Source organism: Rana temporaria, chromosome 7, assembly GCF_905171775.1.
Source record: "Rana temporaria chromosome 7, aRanTem1.1, whole genome shotgun sequence".
Lineage (NCBI taxonomy): Eukaryota > Metazoa > Chordata > Amphibia > Anura > Ranidae > Rana > Rana temporaria.
In genome coordinates, this window is record NC_053495.1 from 93921620 (window position 1) to 93941287 (window position 19668).

General features: G+C 45.8%; 2 protein-coding genes across 2 annotated transcripts in view; both read right to left on the bottom strand.

Annotated features, from left to right (window-relative positions):
- CEBPG (CCAAT enhancer binding protein gamma) overlaps positions 1-19668 on the bottom strand; it is a 49330-nt gene that overhangs the window by 7598 nt on the left and 22064 nt on the right. The gene's annotated exons all lie outside the window — the stretch shown is intronic.
- Positions 11266-12473, bottom strand: LOC120945494 (cold-inducible RNA-binding protein B-like). Its single transcript, XM_040359670.1, has one exon. The coding sequence runs from the start codon at positions 12432-12434 to the stop codon at positions 11922-11924; it is 513 nt and encodes a 170-aa protein (XP_040215604.1). The 5' UTR covers positions 12435-12473; the 3' UTR covers positions 11266-11921.

The window sequence follows — 19668 nt, forward strand, 5'->3', positions numbered from 1 at the left end:
CGCTTCTCCACGCTCATTGGAGAGCTGAGCTGTGGAGGGGCGGGGATTTGCTGTCTCAGTCTCTCAGCGGCTCGCTGAGACACTCACCAGTCCAGGCACCTGGCGGATCCAGACTTTATTGTCGTGATGTTGCAGTGCCTGGACTGACTTCTGTGACATCAGCAGAGAGTGGACTTCAGACCGCTCTCTACTGAAAATGGGTCACAGGAGTACAAAACAAATTGCACTCCTGTGATCCATAGAAGCCCAACCAAACAAGCTCAAGCTGGACTTCTCCTTTAAGGTATAGAGTCATTTCCTAAATCCATGCAAAAATGAATTAAGTCACACGGGGATTAAAATAATCAAAATACAAACACCACAAAAATGAAAATGAAATCCAACAAAACGCAAAAGTAATAGTAAACCCAAATCAATGGGAAAAAAAGGACCCAGGGTAAACCATATTCTAGTTCAAGTGTATGGTGGTGGGCAAAGGAGGTTACTGGCACACATCTTTAGAATTTACCGGCAGAAAAATGCAGATTTACTGGCCCATATTCTGGCTAAATGGCCGCCGCTCCAACCTACAGGAGCAAGTGCTGTATTCCCCAAACACTTGCTCCGTAGTTTGGGGCGGCGGAGTGTAAATGCCCCGGCGTAGTCACGCGTATCTCCAAGGGGGCGGCTTCTATTCAAATTAAGCGCGCCCCCGATTCTAAGTAACTGCGCATGGGCCGGGCTTAAAAAAGCCCAGTGCGCATGCTCCAGTTCTCGGCGTAAAACGTCAATGACGCCGACGTGTGCGTCATTGACGTAAAGTCGTATTCAAGAACGACTTACGGAAACGACGTAGCCAACGGAAAAACACGACGCGGACCCGACGCCATCCGTAACATGGCCTACGTGGGACTTGCGGAAACTTACTCCTCATATAGCAGGAGTAAGTTTCCGCTTACGCAAACGACGTTAGCGACGGGTACGCGACGCGAAATCGTTCGGGAATCGGCGTAGCAGGCTCATTTGCATAAGCAAATGAGTCCTTCACGTACATGCCATCTAGCGGCGGGCGGCGTACTTACATTTAAGATCCGACAGTGTAAGTGACTTACACATGGCGGATCTTAAGTGTATCTATGCGAAAATGATTCTAAGAATCAGTCGCATAGATACACTGGCCAAAAAAGGGAGATACGATGGAGTATCCTGAGATACTCCATCGTAACTTCTCTCAGAATATGGCCCATTGTGGTCAGCGATGGGGATAGATGGGAGGTGACATAATAGAAATGGCTTGTGCTAAAAAGACAACACCAAAAGGTGTTATTTCAGACTGAAAACGAAAATTTTAGTAGAAAAGGTGAAATAAAGCCTATAAAATGAAAATTGTACTTAGTATAACATATCCAATGATTATCAAAGTATTCTGCATTAGCTAAAGAAACAACACAGCAAAAGTAGATCCCTTTCTGACTGGTTGGTCCAACAAACCCCGGGCCGAACCATCCAAGAAAGACGAGCCACTTCTCTCATTCAGTTATATGGAAAAGGGAAATTAGAAAGCACATAAAAAAGGAGTCCAGGACTCCACCAAAGTCTTCATAATTATGTAATATATCATATATACCAGACCTAAAAAAATATATATATATATATATATATATATATATATATATATATATATATATATATATATATATTTATTTATTTATTTCAGCCCTAAACATAAAACATCTACAACAAACTGTATATTGGTGGCAGCAGTGCTTCTCCACATTTATGCTCAAACCCATTCCACTGCAGAATATAATAAAATAAATGGATTCTAAAGTAGTTTCATTTAAGTAACTTGACAATGTAAGATGATGGGATATCCTCCTAAGCCAAGTTTCCATGCTGTCATTGTTAAAGTTGAACTTCACCCCTCGCATTTAGGGCTCTTTAATATGGGCATGGTAGTTTTTCAGGCGGACCCGATAAGACCTTCCAATCTCCTCTATGGAGCGGCGGGCCTCAACGGACATGTGTCCATTCATACCCGCCAACATCCCATCTGATCCACTAAAAACAGATTCATGGGGACAGGGCTTGACAAAATCCAGGCGCCAGGTCGCAATTGCAACAAGAAATTGTGACATGGCGCCCTCGCCCGCCGGTAATTGAGGCCTACAAGGCTGCAGCCTCAATTACTGGCCGTCGTGGGCCTGCCGCAAACGCGTGGCGTGGGAGCGCACGGAGGCACAGGATCCTGTGTCTCCATGCGTCCCCACCTCCCCCGCCGCACGATCGCGGCGGGCCCGCGACAGCCAATAATTGAGGCCGCGGCTTTGCGGCCTTGTGAAGTCCCAAGCTTCCTTCTGTGACCTGGCGCCATCTGGTGGTGGCCAATGGCATTACAAGTAAAACAGCAGTTCTAATGTGTAATTTTCCTTCCCTCCAATTAGAACCCCAAACATTATATATATTTTTTTATTGTAACACCCTAAAGAATAAAATGGCGATCGTTTCAATACTTTCTGTCACGCCGTATTTGCGCAGCGGTCTTACAAGCGCACTTTTTTGGGGAAAAAATACACTTTTTTTAATTAAAAAATAAGACAGTAAACAGTAACGTTATCCATTTTTTTTATATATTGTGAAAGATAATGTTACGCCGAGTAAATTAATACCCAACATGTCACGCTTCAAAATTGCGTCCGCTCGTGGAATGCCAACAAACTTTTACCCTTTAAAATCTCCATAGGCGACGTTTAAAAAATTCTACAGGTTGCATGTTCTGAGTTACAGAGGAGGTCTAGGGATAGAATTATTGCTCTCGCTCTAACGATCGCGGCGAAACCTCACATGTGTGGTTTGAATACCGTTTACATATGTGGGCGCTACTCACGTATGTGTTCGCTTCTGCACGCCAGCTCGTCGGGACGGGGAGCGTGTTTTCTGTCTCCTAGATCCCCAGCAAATTTGTCAAACCCTGACTTAACTATCATAGAGATTATTCATTCTACTCCACATCAGACCTACTCTCACCTTGATTACTTTTTTGTCCACCAATAGGGCCTGTAAATTGTCCAATCGCCTGGGAGAGTTTGCATTTCTGTATTGGATCACACTCCAAGATCACTGCACTAGGTGCTGCGTCTCCCAGATTCTGGTGCTGGAAGTTGGTTCAGGTCCTTCACATAAAACTCCACCCAGACCACTGAACTCAATTCTCAATTTTGAGAAAAAATACGCTAAGGCCAGCCTTTTGATTAAGCTAGACTATAGCCCTAAAGGGATTGTAAATGATCTCCTTGTAAAACAACCCATTCCGTTTAAAACTCAAATAAAAGGCAACAAATTTGTGTATAGATGTAAAAAAATAAATGTAATACCTTTTTTCCCCTTTTTTATAAGTACAGTACACTGAACTTCCCAGTGATAGGCTGTACGGGGGGGGGGGTCAGGACAAGTTTTATCATTGGAGGAGAGCACACAGAGTTCCCAGCATAGCTAGAGAACTGACCACGATGTGTTCTCCTGCTTAGTGTCTGACGACCGTACATGTCCGAGCGGGCAGGATTCCAGCGGACTGTTTTAAAACAAGTCCAGGAATATTTGTCCGCTGGGAAAAGGCCCGGCGGGCAAATGTTTGCTGGAATTCGGCCCGCTCGCGCCCACACACGACCAAACATGTCTGCTGAAACTGGCCTGCGGACCAGTTTCAGCAGACATGTTTGGTCGTGAGTACGGGGCCTTAGAGGTCGACTGATATATCGGCCATTTTGGAGAAATCAGCATCGGCCGATTATTATCCAAAATGTGTCCGATATTTAACACTGCCCGCACCTGTGTCAGCAGAGTGTGGAGAAGGGACACTCTGTCATCAGAGCAGCGCCGCGTGTGTGAAACATTAAGGAGAGAGAAGGGAGCTGTCATTAGAAAGGTCTGATGTCGTGGTGGGCGGGACCCAGCTATCCAACACCAGGCAATGGGATGAGATCTGGGCGGACCGCTACATGTGGCCCCACCCCTTTCGTTAATGGCCCGATCATTGGCTGGATAGCTGCTGGGGCCTGCCCACCCCGGGTCCCGCCCACCACAGGTCCCACACACCTCAGACATCACGTTGAATCTGTGAGCTTCTCTCTCTCTTTACAGTTTCGCGCGACGCTGCAGAGAGCAGTTTTACAGTTACATTATCGGCTGCTAGTGCCAACCTTCCAGTGCCACCTGCCAATGCCATCCAGTGCCACCTGCCAGTGCCAACTAGTGCCATCCAGTGCCACCTGCCAATGCCATCCAGTGCCATCTGCCAACTAGTGCCATCCAGTGCCACCTGCCAATGCCATCCAGTGCCACCTACCAATGCCACCCAGTGCGACCTGCCAGTGCCAACTAGTGCCATCCAGTGCCACATGCCAGTGTCAACCAGTGCCATCTGCCAGTGTCAACTAGTGCCATCCAGTGCCACCTGCCAGTGCTAACTATTGCCATCCAGTGCCACCTGCCAATGCCAATCAGTACCAACCAGTGCCACCTCCCAGTGCCAACTGCCAATGCCATCCAGTGCCACCTGCCAATGCCAACCAGTGCCATCTACCAGTGCTAACTATTGCCATCCAGTGCCACCTGCTAGTGCCAATTAGTGCCACCTGCCAGTGCCAATTAGTGCCACCTGCCAATCAGTACCACCTGCCAGTGCCAACTAGTGTCATCCAGTGCCACCTGCCAATGCCATCCAGTGCCACCTGTCAATGCCATCCAGTGCCACCTGCCAATGCCAACCAGTGCCATCTGCCAGTGCTAACTTGCCATCCAGTGCCACCTGCCAGTGCCAATTAGTGCCACCTGCCAGTGTCAATTAGTGCCACCTGCCAATCAGTGCCACTTGCCAGTGTCACCTGTTAGTGTGCCACGTGCCAATCAGTGACATCTGCCAGTGCCAACCAGTGCTACCTGCCAATTGTAACTAGTGCCATCCAGTGCCACCTGCTAGTGCCAATTAGTGCCACCTGCCAATCAGTACCAACCAGTGCCACCTGCTAGTGCCAACCAGTGCCACCCGCCAGTGTCAACTAGTGTCATCCAGTTCCACCTGCCAATTCCATCCAGTGCCACCTGCCAATGCCAACCAGTGCCATCTGCTAGTGCCAACTACTGCCATCCAGTGCCACCTGCCAGTGCCAATTAGTGCCACCTGCCAATCAGTGCCACTTGCCAGTGTCACCTGTTAGTGCCACGTGCCAATCAGTGACATCTGCCAGTGCCAACCAGTGCCACCTGCCAAAGCTAACTAGTGCCATCCAGTGCCACCTGCCAGTGTCAATTAGTGCCACCTGCCAGTGCCAATAAGTGCCACCTGCCAATCAGTGCCAACCAGTACCATTTGCCAGTGCCACCTGTTAGTGCCCGCTAGTGCCACCTGCCAATCAGTGCCATCTGCTAGTGCCATCTTCCAGTGCCAATTAGTGCCATCCAGTGCAACCTGCCAGTGCCAATTAGTGCCACCTGCCAATCAGTGCCACTTGCCAGTGTCACCTGTAAGTGCCACAAGCCAGTGCCAACCAGTGGCACCTGTCAGTGCCACCTGCCAAAACAAAAACAAAAAAAATCGGCCTAAAATATCGGCCACAAAAATCGGCATCATATATCGGCCTCCCCGATTTCTAAATATCGGCATCGGCCAGAGAAAAACCCATATCGGTCGACCTCTACTTAGTGTGGTCAGTTTAGTGTGCTGGCACTGGGGAGCTCCAATTCATTAACCACTTAAGCCCCGGACCTTTAGGCAGCTAAATGCCCAGGCCAGGTTTTGCGATTCGGCACTGCGTCAATTTAATAGACAATTGCACGGTCGTGCGACGTGGCTCCCAAACAAAATTGGAGTCCTTTTTTCCCCACAAATAGAGCTTTCTTTTGGTGGTATTTGATCACCTCTGCTGTTTTTATTTTGTGCGCTATAAACAAAAATAGAGCGACAATTTTGAAAAAAATTCAATATTTTTTACTTTTTGCTGTAATAAATATCCCCCAAAAACATATATAAAAAAAATGTTTTCCTCAGTTTAGGCCGATATATATATTATTCTACCTATTTTTGGTAAAAAAAATCGCAATAAGCGTTTATCGATTGGGTTGCGCAAAATTTATAGCGTTTACAAAATAGGGGATAGTTTTATTGCATTTTTATAAAAAAAATTTTTTTTACTACTATTGGCGGCGATCAGCGATTTTTTTTGTGACTGCGACATTATGGCGGACACTTCGGACAATTTTGACACATTTTTGGGACCATTGTCATTTTCACAGCAAAAAATGCATTTAAATTGCATTGTTTATTGTGAAAATGACAGTTGCAGTTTGGGAGTTAACCACAGGGGGCGCTGTAGGAGTTAGGGTTCACCTAGTGTGTGTTTACAACTGTAGGGGGGTGTGGCTGTAGGACTGATGTCATCGATTGTGTCTCCCTACAAAAGGGATGACACGATCGATACGTCGCCACTGTGAAGCACGGGGAAGCCGTGTTTACATACGGCTCTCCCCGTTCTTCAGCTCCGGGGAGCGATCGCGACGGAGTGGCTATAAACGAATAGCCGCGCCCTCGTCCCGGATCGCTCCCCGAGGGAATCCCCCCGCCGCACGCAGCGGAGGGGGTCCCGATCGGACCCCCCACCTGCTAGAAGGCAGGGACGTATATATACGCCCATCTGCCTGTCCGTGCCATTTTGCGGACGTAAATAGTCGTGCGGCGGGCGTTAAGGGGTTAAGGAAACCATAATTGCCAACGTACTGTGACATACTAAAGCAAAGCATGATTCCTCCCACAGGGCAGTATTCCAACATGATAACGACCCCAAACACACCTCCAGGATGACCACTGCCTTGCTAAAGAAGCTGAGGGAAAGGTGATGGACTGGCCAAGCATGACTCCAGACCTAAACCCTATTGAGCATCTATGGAACATCCTCAAATGGAAGGTGGAAGAGCGCAAGGTCTCTAACATCCATCAGCTCCGTGATGTCGTCATGGAGGAGTGGAAGAGGACGCCAGTGGCAACCTGTGAAGCTCTGGTGAACTCCATGCCCAAGAGGGTTAAAGTGGAGTTCCACCCATTTTTTTATGTTTGTCTGTGCTGCATGCTCTAATCTCATAGTGTTCAGAATGGACAATTTTTTTTTAATTTGTTGCTTGTAAATACCTTTATTTTGTAGTCCTTCATTACTTCCTCCTCCTTATTAGCCTAGGCTATTTGCAAGGGTTTCTGGGATAGGCATCATGTTTCCCAGTAGTCCTTGCAAACCTGACTGAAACCTATTACATTTCTTGTGCACTGAGCATGTGCGAGATATGCAAAGCTGAAATCCAGGAAGTCATACAGTCTGGCTTCATGATGCCCACACTTAAGATGGCCACGGTCTATTTCTAGATTATAAACTATCTAAATGCTGTAACAACCTAACAAAACGGACCTTAGTTTACAGACTAACTTTACTAGAATACATTAAGCTTGTGTATTACAGGTGTATTTATATTTAAAAAGTGAAATTGTGGGTGGAACTCCCCTTTAAGGCAGTGCTGGAAAATAATGGTGGCCACACAAAATATTGACACTTTGGGCCCAATTTGGACATTTTCACTTAGGGGTGTACTCACTTTTGTTGCCAGCAGTTTAGACATTAATGGCTGTGTGTTGAGTTATTTTGAGAGGACAGAAAATTTACACTGTTATACAAGATGTACACTCACTACACAACATTGTAGCAAAGTGTAATTTCTTCAGTGTTGTCACATGAAAAGATATAATAAAATATTTACAAAAATGTGAGGGGTGAGGGGTGTACTCACTTTTGTTTTGTTGTGTGTATATATATATATATTATTTTTTATTATTTTTTTTTCACAACTCTGATCTGCATAATTTAAAGCTTCAATACATTTTATAAGCAGTTTTTTTTTAACCCATTCATTAGATTCGACCGGTATTTTTTCAACCATACTAGAATGTAAATCCATGAATCCAAGTTTTCCAATCTAACATGTATAGTGCTAGGCTACAATACAAAAATAAAGTCCCTTAAGACCAAATTTAGCTGTTGACAATAACAGGCGTTATGGGAAAAAATCTTTGTTGCGACACCTGCTTCAGTAATTACAAGGCAAATACTTCTCATCTGTACCTGTATAGCTTATAGCAATAATGTGCATGGCTTTCACAGGATTTATAGGTCACACAATTTCCCCCATTATGTTTTTATATGAAAGTTAATTTTTAAGGCAAGTGAGTATGTTAAATGTCTTCTAAATGTACCTCTTTAATAGGAAATGCAGTTAGAAAGCTGTAGGAACACCCTGCTACATAGTGCAGGAGGGAGAGGGAAGGATTGAGCAGGGCTTTTCCCATAATTTCTCTAAGCTTCTGTACATAGAGCAGTGCAATGTCAATCTACAGGGCAGCTGGCAGTGCTATGGGCAGCTATTCACAGATAGGGGCTATCAGCTGTGCCAAACGCTATCCTTGCAGTTTTCATCGACTCATGATCTACGGTGAGGATCGGCAACCCATCGATTGAAATCTGTCAACTGTGGGTGGATGATGGTAGATCGTGAATACTCCTCTGTTTTTCCAACCCCTGCACCAGTCTTTCCTTGCAGCCTTTTCCGCTGGGCTCAGCTCAGAACAGAGGGCAGGAGCTGGCCAAGTTAACCGGCAGATGATGTGGGGAAGTAGGGGGGTCACGTGAAAGGGGCAGAGGACAATGCTACTGGGGGGGGATGTGAAGAGGGCAGAGGACACTGCCTTGCTGGGGGTAGGCAGAAGACACTACTGTGGGCAGGGGGGAGGTTGTTGTGAAAGGGGGCAGAGGACACTGCTAGGGGGAGACAGAGGCCACTACTGTGTGTGTGGCATGAGCCGAGACCCTTAATATATAAACTTTGAAAACTTAGAACAGAAAAAAAGGTAGTGGCTCGCCAGTGGTTTTACTGGCAGGATCAAATATTATTTACAAAATGTTCCCGTGGTAAAACAGAAGGGCCAGTATTGCCTACATCACATATGGAACTATAATCAGGGTTCTACTTTAATTTTCAAATATACCAGAATAAGATACTTGGAAAGCACTTTTAAACTATATTGGTTTGGACGTAATCAAGTGAAGAATATATGATCTGTGACTATACCTAGTTAGTGATTAGCAACTAAGATTTTTTTTTAGTGGAGTTTAAAGTCTTACTAAACCCAGGACCCTGCATTCAGTATATCTGGTCTCCTACAGTACACAGAACATGGAAATGCAGTTACTTTAGTAGATATAAACTGCTAAATACCTTTTCTCATCAGCAATATATAGCAGTCTTGTGACTTCTATCAGTGTCTGGCCAAGCACTGGTTAAAGCTTGCAGGAGGAGTTTTCATTCTCCTCTGACAGTCCTGTGAGGCTGCATGACCCTGACCCTCTGTCTGGACAGTGGTGATTGACCCTGTGCCGATCACATGCACCCTCCCCCCCCAAAAAAACTCTCTAGATACACACACCAAAACTGAGCACGTGCAGAGTGCCTCTTAGGCTCTGTTCTATCAGGAGATGGATTGGGGACTGTGGAAGAAGGGAAGAATTAGAGAATACAGGAGAAAACAGCCTTTTCACACTATAACAGATTCTCCTGTATGTAATCTGAAGGCGCTTGTCCCATCCCCCTCCCTGTCCACTCCAAGGCAGCGCCAATAAAAACGGTATATATCTTTTGTACTAAACTGGAACGCGGGCTGCAATTGGCCCGTGGGCTGGACTTTGGACATGCCTGCTGTAATGTAACAAAATAGGTAAAAAGCCAATAGGGGGTGAATACTTTTGCAAGGCACTATATATATATATATATATATATATATATATATATATATAAAAATAATATTTTATTTATTTAATCTGCGTGGAGTTCAGTTTTAAGAACATATTGACAATGAAGTATGTTAAAAGGAAATAAAAAAGAAGAGAATAAGAAAAATAGAAAAAAAGGTCTAAATAGAAGGGGGTGGCTGGGAAATTGTGGGGAAGACTTACTAATAAGAAACTGGTAGATAGGTAATCAGTAAAAGCATTATGAAGCAAATAAATCTACTGAAGTGACAACTGACAGATAACTGGTCTGACTGGTCTCACACTGCCATGTACAGGCACAAGCTAACAGGACTTTAAAACCCTTCCCCCATCCGTCCTCATTGTGCACAACAGAACGAAGACCTGCTCTAAATATAGCAAACTTTTTGAACAAAACTCACTTTAACTGCACCTCAATGCACCAAAAAAGTAGCTGGAATTGCATTTTAACCACTTCCACCAGCAGGTTGATGTCATATGATGTCGGGGACATGAAGTGGAGATATCTGGATGATGCCTACAGCTACGGGCATCATCCAGATATCTTTTTTCAGCCTGCAATTCCCTGCAATGTAAAAGCCATCATAGCGGCTGTTTAGCTTCCTCTCCCCATGCTCATCATCAGCATTCATACTTCATAAAGAATGCAACAAGAAATGTAAGGGTGCAAATAGGGCAGCTAAGATAGAACACGAAAGACACATAGCGGAGGAGAGCAAAAAAAATCTCAAGAAATTCTTTAAGTATATAAACAGTGAGAAAGGGAGGACAGACCATATTGGCCCCATAATGAATGAGGAAGGACATGTGATTACAAAGGATGGGGAGATGGCGAAGGTATTGAATTTATTCTTCTTCTCAGTCTTCACGAGGGAATCGGGGGCTTCAGTAACCAAAACTGCAGTGTTTATCCTCATGACACATCACAAAACGCAACTTCATGATTAACAGAGGACAGAATTAAAATTAGACTTGGGAAACCTAATATTAATAAATCACCGGGACCAGATGGCTTGCACCCGAGGGTCCTTAGGGAACTCAGTCAAGTAATTGCTAGACCATTGTTCCTAAATTTTACTGACAGTCTACTGACTGGAATAGTACTAGCTGATTGGAGAAAAGCCAATGTAGCACCAATATTTAAAAAGGGCCCAAAATACATCCCTGGGAATTACAGACCAGTTAGCCTAACATTAATAGTATACAAGCTCTTGGAGGGGATGATAAGGGACTATATACAAGATTTTAGTAATGAGAACAGTATCATTAGCAGTAATCAGCATGGATTCATGAAGAATCATTCTTGCCAAACCAATCTATTAACCTCCGGTGCCTCTATCTGGAGCCAAAGGACGGGTCGGCTTTGGGTGAGGACATTGCGGGCGCCCTGGACAGGTAAGTGTCCTTATTTTTTTTTTTTTTTTTTTTTCAGACTGTCTTTTAATAGGCTTCGTGAAGCCAAAAAGAAAGTAAATACAATTCTGTAACCACTTCAGTACAGTATTCAAATGAACTATTTTTATAAAAAAGACAATACAAACAAACATTTTAAGAACATCTTGTGACAGATCCATTTGTTCACTTTAGTTATATCAAGGTGGTACAGCCATCTTTTGCAGCGCACCTAGGCTCTGCACTCTTGTCACATTGAAATAGTATTTTCAAAACAAGAGCTCAAATTAAGCTTAGTTTCAATCCCATGACTATTTACATAACAGCTAGAGATCTAGCAAGACCACGCTGTAGTAGGAGACATACCCATTTACAGGGATGCAAATGCATCACTCCATTTGCTGAGCAAAGCCATTTCCTGCAACATAAATCTGCTCATTCACAAATAAGAGCTTCCTGTATCTTCAGCCTCAGAACAGCAGTAGGAAACAAAAAGTAAAACGTACCCGAAGGATAACACCCTCTGAACAGCTGTTCACACATTCTACCAGTGAGGCTGTCAAGATTAACCAAATTTATATAAAAAAAGTGAACACAAGTTGACATACTACACATTATTGATTCAGCGAAGCTCCAAAAATCTTTATAAATACAGCCATTGGAAGGACGATCTTGAGTCAGGAAGGTATTTTAATCGTGCGAGGTGTAGCTGTCATAACTGTCTCTGTAGGAGCTTCCTCCTGAGCGATCACCATAACCTCCTTGACTTCTCCCACTGCTACCATAATAATCCCGGGATCCACCGCCATAGCTGCTGCTTCCTCCACTTCGATCAAACCGGCCACCGCTGCTTCCATATCCTCCACCACCACCACGGCCTCTACTTCCACGGAAGAACCCTCTTCCTCCTCCAGATGAGCCACCTCTGTAGCCTCCTCTCCTGTCACCAGAGGACTTTCCAGCCTGATCAACCCGAATCTGACGACCATCCACAGACTTCCCATTCATCGCTTGCATGGCATCTTTCGCATCATCAGCATTTTCGAATGTGACAAAACCAAAGCCACGCGATCTCTTGGTCTCCCGATCCTTCACCACAACCACTTCAGCAATGTTCCCGTATTTACAGAATACATCTTCCAGACTCTGCTCATTGGTATCAAAGCTCAAACCTCCAACAAAAAGCTTTCCATCGTCAGACATGATGAGATCTTATTCAAGTGCAGCTTAACGATCACGGTCCTTATTTTAAAAGTCAACAGCTGCAGTATTTGTAGCTGCTGACTTTTAATTTTTTTTTTTTAGGTGGAACTCCGATTTAACTGTAGGGAAGTATACAGTTCTTTTTCGATACAGGTTAGGCAGAAAAAAAGGCAGGAGGGGGGACCATTTTTTAAGAATAGATATACAGGGATGTTCAATTCCTATCACCCGATGCCTGGGAACATGCAGTTCCGGGCACCGGAAAGAAGTTTCCTTTTTTTACCTTTAGCCCTGCTGTGGGCAAGCTTGTAAAAGCAATCTGAGTGGCCAATTAGCCCCTCCCCCTGCAGTGCTTCCGCCAGCTAAACATAGAGGCAGACAAAGACCAGGACTGCTCTGTCTGCCTTTATGATATAGGAAACAGGAAGCGATGAGCATACATCACTTCCGGTTTCCCTGACTCAATTTTTAAAAATGGAAAGCATTTGTTCACACCGATCTTGGTTTGATCAAATGCTTTTAAGAGCAGAGGAGAAATCTGGGGTCTTATTGACCCCAGATCTTACCACAAAGCGTACCTATCATTGCCTATTGCTGTCACAGCAATAAAAGTGATAGGAATTTATATATATATATATATATATATATATATATATATATATATAGTTATTATGTTTATTATAGACAAAATAAAAAATAATAATTACAAATTTTGTTTAACTGCTTGCCGACCTGCCGCCTTCATTCTACGGCGGCAGGTTGGCTCTCCTGCGCGAGAGCCCGTAGCTCTACGTCGGCTCTCTCGCAGGCAACTAGGAGCACACGCGCCCCATGCTCCCGTGCGCGATCGCCGCCGGGCACACGCGATTGCTCGTTACAGAGCGGGGACCGGGAGCTGTGTGTGTAAACACACAGCTCCCGGCCCTGTCAGGGGGGGAAATGCTAATCCTCTGTTCATACAATGTATGAACAGAAGATCAGTGATTTCCCCTAGTGAGGCCACCCCCCCCCCCACAGTAAGAACACACCCAGGGAACATACTTAACCCCTTCCCCGCCCCCTAGTGTTAACCCCTTCACTGCCAGTGGCATTTTTAAAGTAATCCAATGCATTTTTATAGCACTGATCGCTATAAAAATGCCAATGGTCCCAAAAATGTGTCAAAAGTGTCCGCCAAAATGTTGCAGTACCGAAAAAAATCGCTGATCGCCGCCATTACTAGTAAAAAAAAAATATTAATAAAAATGCCATAAAAATACCCCCTATTTTGTAAACGCTATAACTTGTGCGCAAAAACCAATCAATAAACGCTTATTGCGATTTTTTTTTTACGAAAAATATGTAGAAGAATGCGTATCAGCCTAAACTGAGGAAAAAAATTGTTTTTTTTAAATATTTTTGGGGGATATTCATTACAGCAAAAAGTAAAAAATATTCATTTTTTTCAAAATTGTCGCTCTATTTTTGTTTATAGCGCAAAAACTGAAAACCGCAGAGGTGATCAAATTCCACCAAAAGAAAGCTCTATTTGTGGGAAAAAAAGGACGCCAATTTTGTTTGGGAGCCACTTCGCACGACCGCGCAATTGTCAGTTAAAGCGTCGCAGTGCCGAATCGCAAAAAGTACTCTGGTCTTTGACCAGCAATATGGTCCGGGGGTTAAAGCGGATGTGCGGCCAAAAAAAAATATTAAAAGCCAGCAGCTACAAATACTTCAGCTGCTGACTTTTAATATTAGGACACTTACCTGTCCTGGAGTCCAGCGCCGTCCGCAGCAGAGGACGAGCGATCGCTCGTCACTCTGCTGACCCCCCGCCATCCACTGTGAGGGAACCAGGAAGTGAAGCGCTCCGGCTTCACTGCCTGGTTCCCTACGGCGCATGCGCGAGTCGCGCTGCGCCCGCCGATTAGCTCCCGCTGTGTGCTGGGAGCCGAGTGTTCCCAGCACACAGTGGGGGGTGACGGGATGCGATGCAATGCCCGTCTTTTGCCCGTGAATGCTGGGCCGGAAGTGGGTGCAAATACCTGTCTTTAGACAGGTATCTGCACCCCCCTCCCCCTGAAAGGTGTCAAATGTGACACCGGAGGGGGGGAGGGTTCCAATCAGCGCGAGTTCCACTTTAGGGTGGAGCTCCGCTTTAAGTGGTTAAAGCACTCTCGTCCCCCCATGCTCACTCGCAAAGGCAAACTTTGTAACTGGTCAGTAATCGCAAAGGCGAACGCATGCTTTGGTCCCGCACACATGTAGTGATGGGCCCACAAGTGAGATATCACGGCAAATGTCGGTAACAGCAGTAACTAGTCTAGCACCAGACCACATGTGTAAATATAAGGTGGTAACCTGTAAAGACTTTAAAAATTGTCACACACAGTAAAACATAATTCGTTCCAGAAGCATGCTTGTAATCCAAAGCACTTGTATATCAAAGCGAATTTTCCTATAAGAAATAAGGGAAACTCAAATGATTCGTTCCACGACCATTCATATGTCCTTCAGTTTGTAGTCCATATAAAAAGATTATAGCAAATTGATAAGTTGTGCAACCATAAAATGTCCATCTACAAATGGCGGCCTCCCCAAGGGGATAAGAAGCAAAATCCAGCAGGAGCTACAGAGTATAAAAGAGAAGAGAGGCACTATAAATGTAGCAATATGGTTACATTTAATGAAGGTACAACATTTAGCAACTCACATGGTTTTTGATTAAAGGGGCACATCTAAGTATGCAGACATCTGGGGTAAAGCTGTCCGCATAAACCATCCTCCTCACCGCCGGCTCTCACCGACATCAGTCTGCAATCGTGACCGGGAAGACTACCCTGCAGCAGAGCAATCTGAAAGTGAGGCTTGAACCGTTCGTGGAACGGACGACGTCAATAGTAGTGCGGAGGATGGTCTTTGTGAACAGCTTTACCCCGGATGCCTGCATACTAAGGCCCCATACACACGATAGAATTTATCCGCGAATAAGGTCCAGCGGACCGTTTCCGCGGATAAATCCTCTCGTGGATTTCGGCGGATTTTCATGTGATGGAGTGTACACACCATCGCATTGAAATCCGCGCCGAAATCCTCTGGCGATGACGTGTCGCGCCGTCGCCGCGATTATGACGCGGCGACGTGCGCGACGCTGTCATATAAGGAATTCCACGCATGCCTCAAATCATTATGACGCATGCGGGGGATCCCTTCGGACGGATGGATTCGGTGAGTCTGTACAGACCAGCGGATCCATCCGTTGGGATGGACTCCAGCAGATGGATATGTTGTGCATGTCAGCAAATATCCTATCTGCTGGAATCAATCCATCCCAGGGGAGATATATCCGCGGAAACAGATCCGCTGGCGTGTACACACCATAGGATCTATCCGCTGAAACCCATTTGCTGGGATTTATCTGCGGATGGATTCTATCGTGTGTACGGGGCCTTAGATGTGCCCGTTTTAATCATCAACCATGTGAGTTGCTAAATGTTGTACCTTCATTAAAGCGGATGTGCCATGAAAAAAAAAAATTAAAAGCCAGCAGCTACAAATACTGCAGCTGCTGACTTTTAATATCAGGACACTTACCTGTCCTGGAGTCCAGCGCCGTCCGCAGCAGAGGACGAGCAATCGCTCGTCTCTCTGCTGCTCCCCCCGCCATCCACAGTGAGGGAACCAGGAAGTGAAGCGCTGCGGCTTCACTGCCCGGTTCCCAACGGAGCATGCGCGAGTCACGCTGCGCCTGCCGATTGGCTCCCGCTGTGGGAGGCGACGTCATGCCTGCAGTCTGCCCGAGAAGTGGCTTTAGACAGGTATCTGCACCCCCTCCCCCCTGAAAGGTGTCAAATGTGACACCGGAGGGGGGGAGGGTTCCGATCAGCGTGAGTTCCACTTTAGGGTGGAGCTCCGCTTTAAGGCTGCATTCACACCTGAAGCTATAAAACGCTAGAGGGGAAAAAAATACATTATTCTCAATGGAGATGGTTCACATCTCCACTCCAAAACGCCTGAAGCTCAAAGTTCGCGAATCAGGCTGATTTGGGTGGTTTTGAACGTTTGTATTCCCATAGAAACTAATGAAAACGCTCAATTCAATCGGCTAGCACGACAACGAGCATTTCTACGGGCGTTTTGACGCTTTAATCTGTTCTGTGAAATAGAACATTTACCCAGGAAGAAGATAATAAAAATCTACAAACATAGCAACAAATGATGAAAGAGATGATCATTTTTCATATTGGCTAAAATAAAAAACTACGAAGTTCAAAAACATCGGACAACGCTGTATGCAAACGCGCAAATACGTGTGAATACGCGCGGAAAAAACGACGGAAAAAACGACCGAATACACTACGCTCAGGTGTGAATGCGGCCTAAATGTAACCATATTGCTACACTTAGAGGCACCTCTCACCTAACTTCAGTTGTGACATGAAGCTACTCTTATATTAAAGGGGAGGTTCACCCTAAAAACTACTTTTTCTTATTCCACTGCCCCCCCACATTCCATCACGATTAAGGCTCTTATTATTTTTTTCATGCTGTACATACCTTAGTACAGCATATTCACCCGTGCATCCGGGTTGCGAGTCCCGCGGAAGTGGGCGTTCCTCACATGCTGGTGATTGACGTTTTGCCCAAAAACGAGCTCCCCGCCGTCGCGTAAGCCGCGTCACGATTGGCGAAAGGAGCCGAACGGCGATGCGCATGCGCAGTATAGCGCCGACTCGCCGTTCGGCTCCTTTCGCCAACAGTGACGCGGCTTACGCGACGGGGGGGAGCTCGTTTTTGAGCAAAACGTCAATCACCAGCATGTGAGGAACACCCACTCCCGCGGGACTCGCAACCCGGATGCACGGGTGAATATGCTGTACTAAGGTATGTACAGCTTGAAAAAAATAATAAGAGCCTTAATCGTGATGGAATGTGGGGGGGCAGTGGAATAAGAAAAAGTAGTTTTTAGGGTGAACCACCCCTTTAAGACATCGCTTGTATATCAAGTCAAAATTTCTTAAAAAATTTTGCAAAACGCTCTTAAACCAAGTTACTCTCAAACCAAGGTTTTACTGTATCTATTTATTCAGCGTAACATCATCTTTTATATTTTACCCAAAAAAATGGGTTATGTATTTTGTTTTATTGCATAAAAAAAAAAAAAAAAAATTGTTTCAAAACAAAAATTGCATTTGAAAAACCTCTGCACACATACTGTGTGTCCTAAAAAAAATTGCAACGACCGCCAATTTATTCTTTAGGGCCTCTGCTTTAAAAATAATATATTTAAATAGAAAAAAACACTGTATAAAGACTTTGTCTCTAGAACGTTTCGCCAATGTGACGATATCGGTATGATATCCCCGTCAACGTTCCCTTCTTCCCATAACGAAAATCACCCCAATATTCCACGTGGAGGGATATCCCTGGAATCGCCCAGAAAGCCACACATGAGACAAGCTTACTGCTTGAACAACACAGACTTTAATGGTTTTTCTTCTCAGCTTTTTATACAGTCCAAGACATTGAAGCAACAATGAAATCTCCACCCCCCCCAATCACACACTAAGGCTAATTACTAAAACATTCTAGACAGGTCGGCACCGACCGACAATTATCATGTCTAATCACTGCACATTCCTTAAACAACAAACCACCTTCACACACTGAGTTTCCTAAGCAGACGTTTTGTCTGTATCCAGTTTGACACCTATTAACACCTCTGAGAATCACTAGGTTTTTAGACAGGGTTATCACACAATTAAAGGCCTTTCAAAAGCTAGCCTTATTTAACATATGAACAGTGTTCACAGAGAGAGATGAATCACACATGAAACACCTGTTACCTGTAACCCACAGCATTAAGTTAGCAGGGAGAGCATTAGACTGAAGCATATAGGCAATTGCATCACAATGGCCCCCCTTTTTCTCCCTGCTACGGCAAACCCGGTTGGACCTTCCCTGGTCCAGTAGGGTTGACGGGTTCAGAGCTTTTAGTCCGAGGTTAACTCCGTTTGGCGTAACTGACCTCCCTTGGCAACTGCTCCCGACTCAGGTATGTCACCGGGTCGTCAGATCACACGCCGGTCAGTCCCCAAGTCTTTGTGTGATCTGCAGAGTCACCAGAAGTCAGTGTGAAGACGGCGAATGGGTCTGTGCGCCGCCGTCTAGGTGTCCCGCTATGGGAGGGGGCAGGTTATGGCTCTGAAGTGACAGTCACAGGAGATTCATAAAAAGAAAAAGTTATATTTGTTGAAGTGCTGTAGCACTGGTGCTCAGAGTCCGGGGGGGGGGGGGGGGGGGGACTCAGAGCCCCATAAGGTCAGCCACCCCCTGCTCCCTCCGCAGCCGCCGGTTCTCCTCTTTGAGCTTCTCCAGCTCTATCTCCAGTTCATGGAGCCTGGGGGGGTCAGCCCGCTGTGACCTCAGGTGGTTGTTCTCCTCCTCCATGCGGCTTATGCACTCCTCCAGCTCCATGTACTCATGGATCAGCTCCTGCTTGCTCATGTCCTGCAGGCTCTCCACGTGGTCCTTCATCATCCGCAACTGGGTGGTGGTGTAAGGGGCCAACGGTGGGCCCTTGGCGAACATCTCGGCCCGCATCTGGGACGCCCGCTGCGACTCCCTCTCCTCCAGTCGCTTCTTATCCTCCCAGGTCAGCTTGTTATACGGCTTCCAGGACCTCTTCTTCTTGGGGGGTAGCCGGCGGTGCCTCTTTCTGCCCAGCTCCCTCCAGGGCCCATCCGGCTCATGGCTGTCGCCCATGACCAGCTGACAATGGTGTTCCCTGTTGTCCGTAATAACAGATTGTACCATGAGGGCTTCGTAAGGGGTGCCCAATGGTTCTTCCTGACCCAGCTCCTGGAGATCCCAAGCCGAGTCTACACAATGGGCTGCTGCTGGAGGGCGGTACCCAGGTTGAGACCAATTTGACCTGGTGTTGTCTTTCATGGGGCAATTCTGCTTGAAGTGACCGAGCTGTTTGCACCGGAAGCAGCGTTGTTCGTTGTCCTCCTGGCGTGGATAGCGAGGGCTAGATGTCACCGGTCTGTTAGGAGGTTGGTATCTAGCGGTTGGTGGGTGTGAGGGCACCGTTTGTGGTGGAGGTTGTTCCTGTGGTGTGACCTGGTTCGTCTTGCGAGTATCTGCATATTCATCCGCCAACTTAGCGGCCTCTGGTAGAGTCATGGGCCTGCGATCTCTCACCCAGTCTTTGACGTCCGTCTGGATGTGATTATAAAATTGCTCCAGGAGC

Coding starts and splice junctions, on each gene's coding strand:
- LOC120945494 (XM_040359670.1), bottom strand. CDS start 12,434: ATGTCTGACGATGGAAAGCTTTTTGTTGGAGGTTTGAGCTTTGATACC.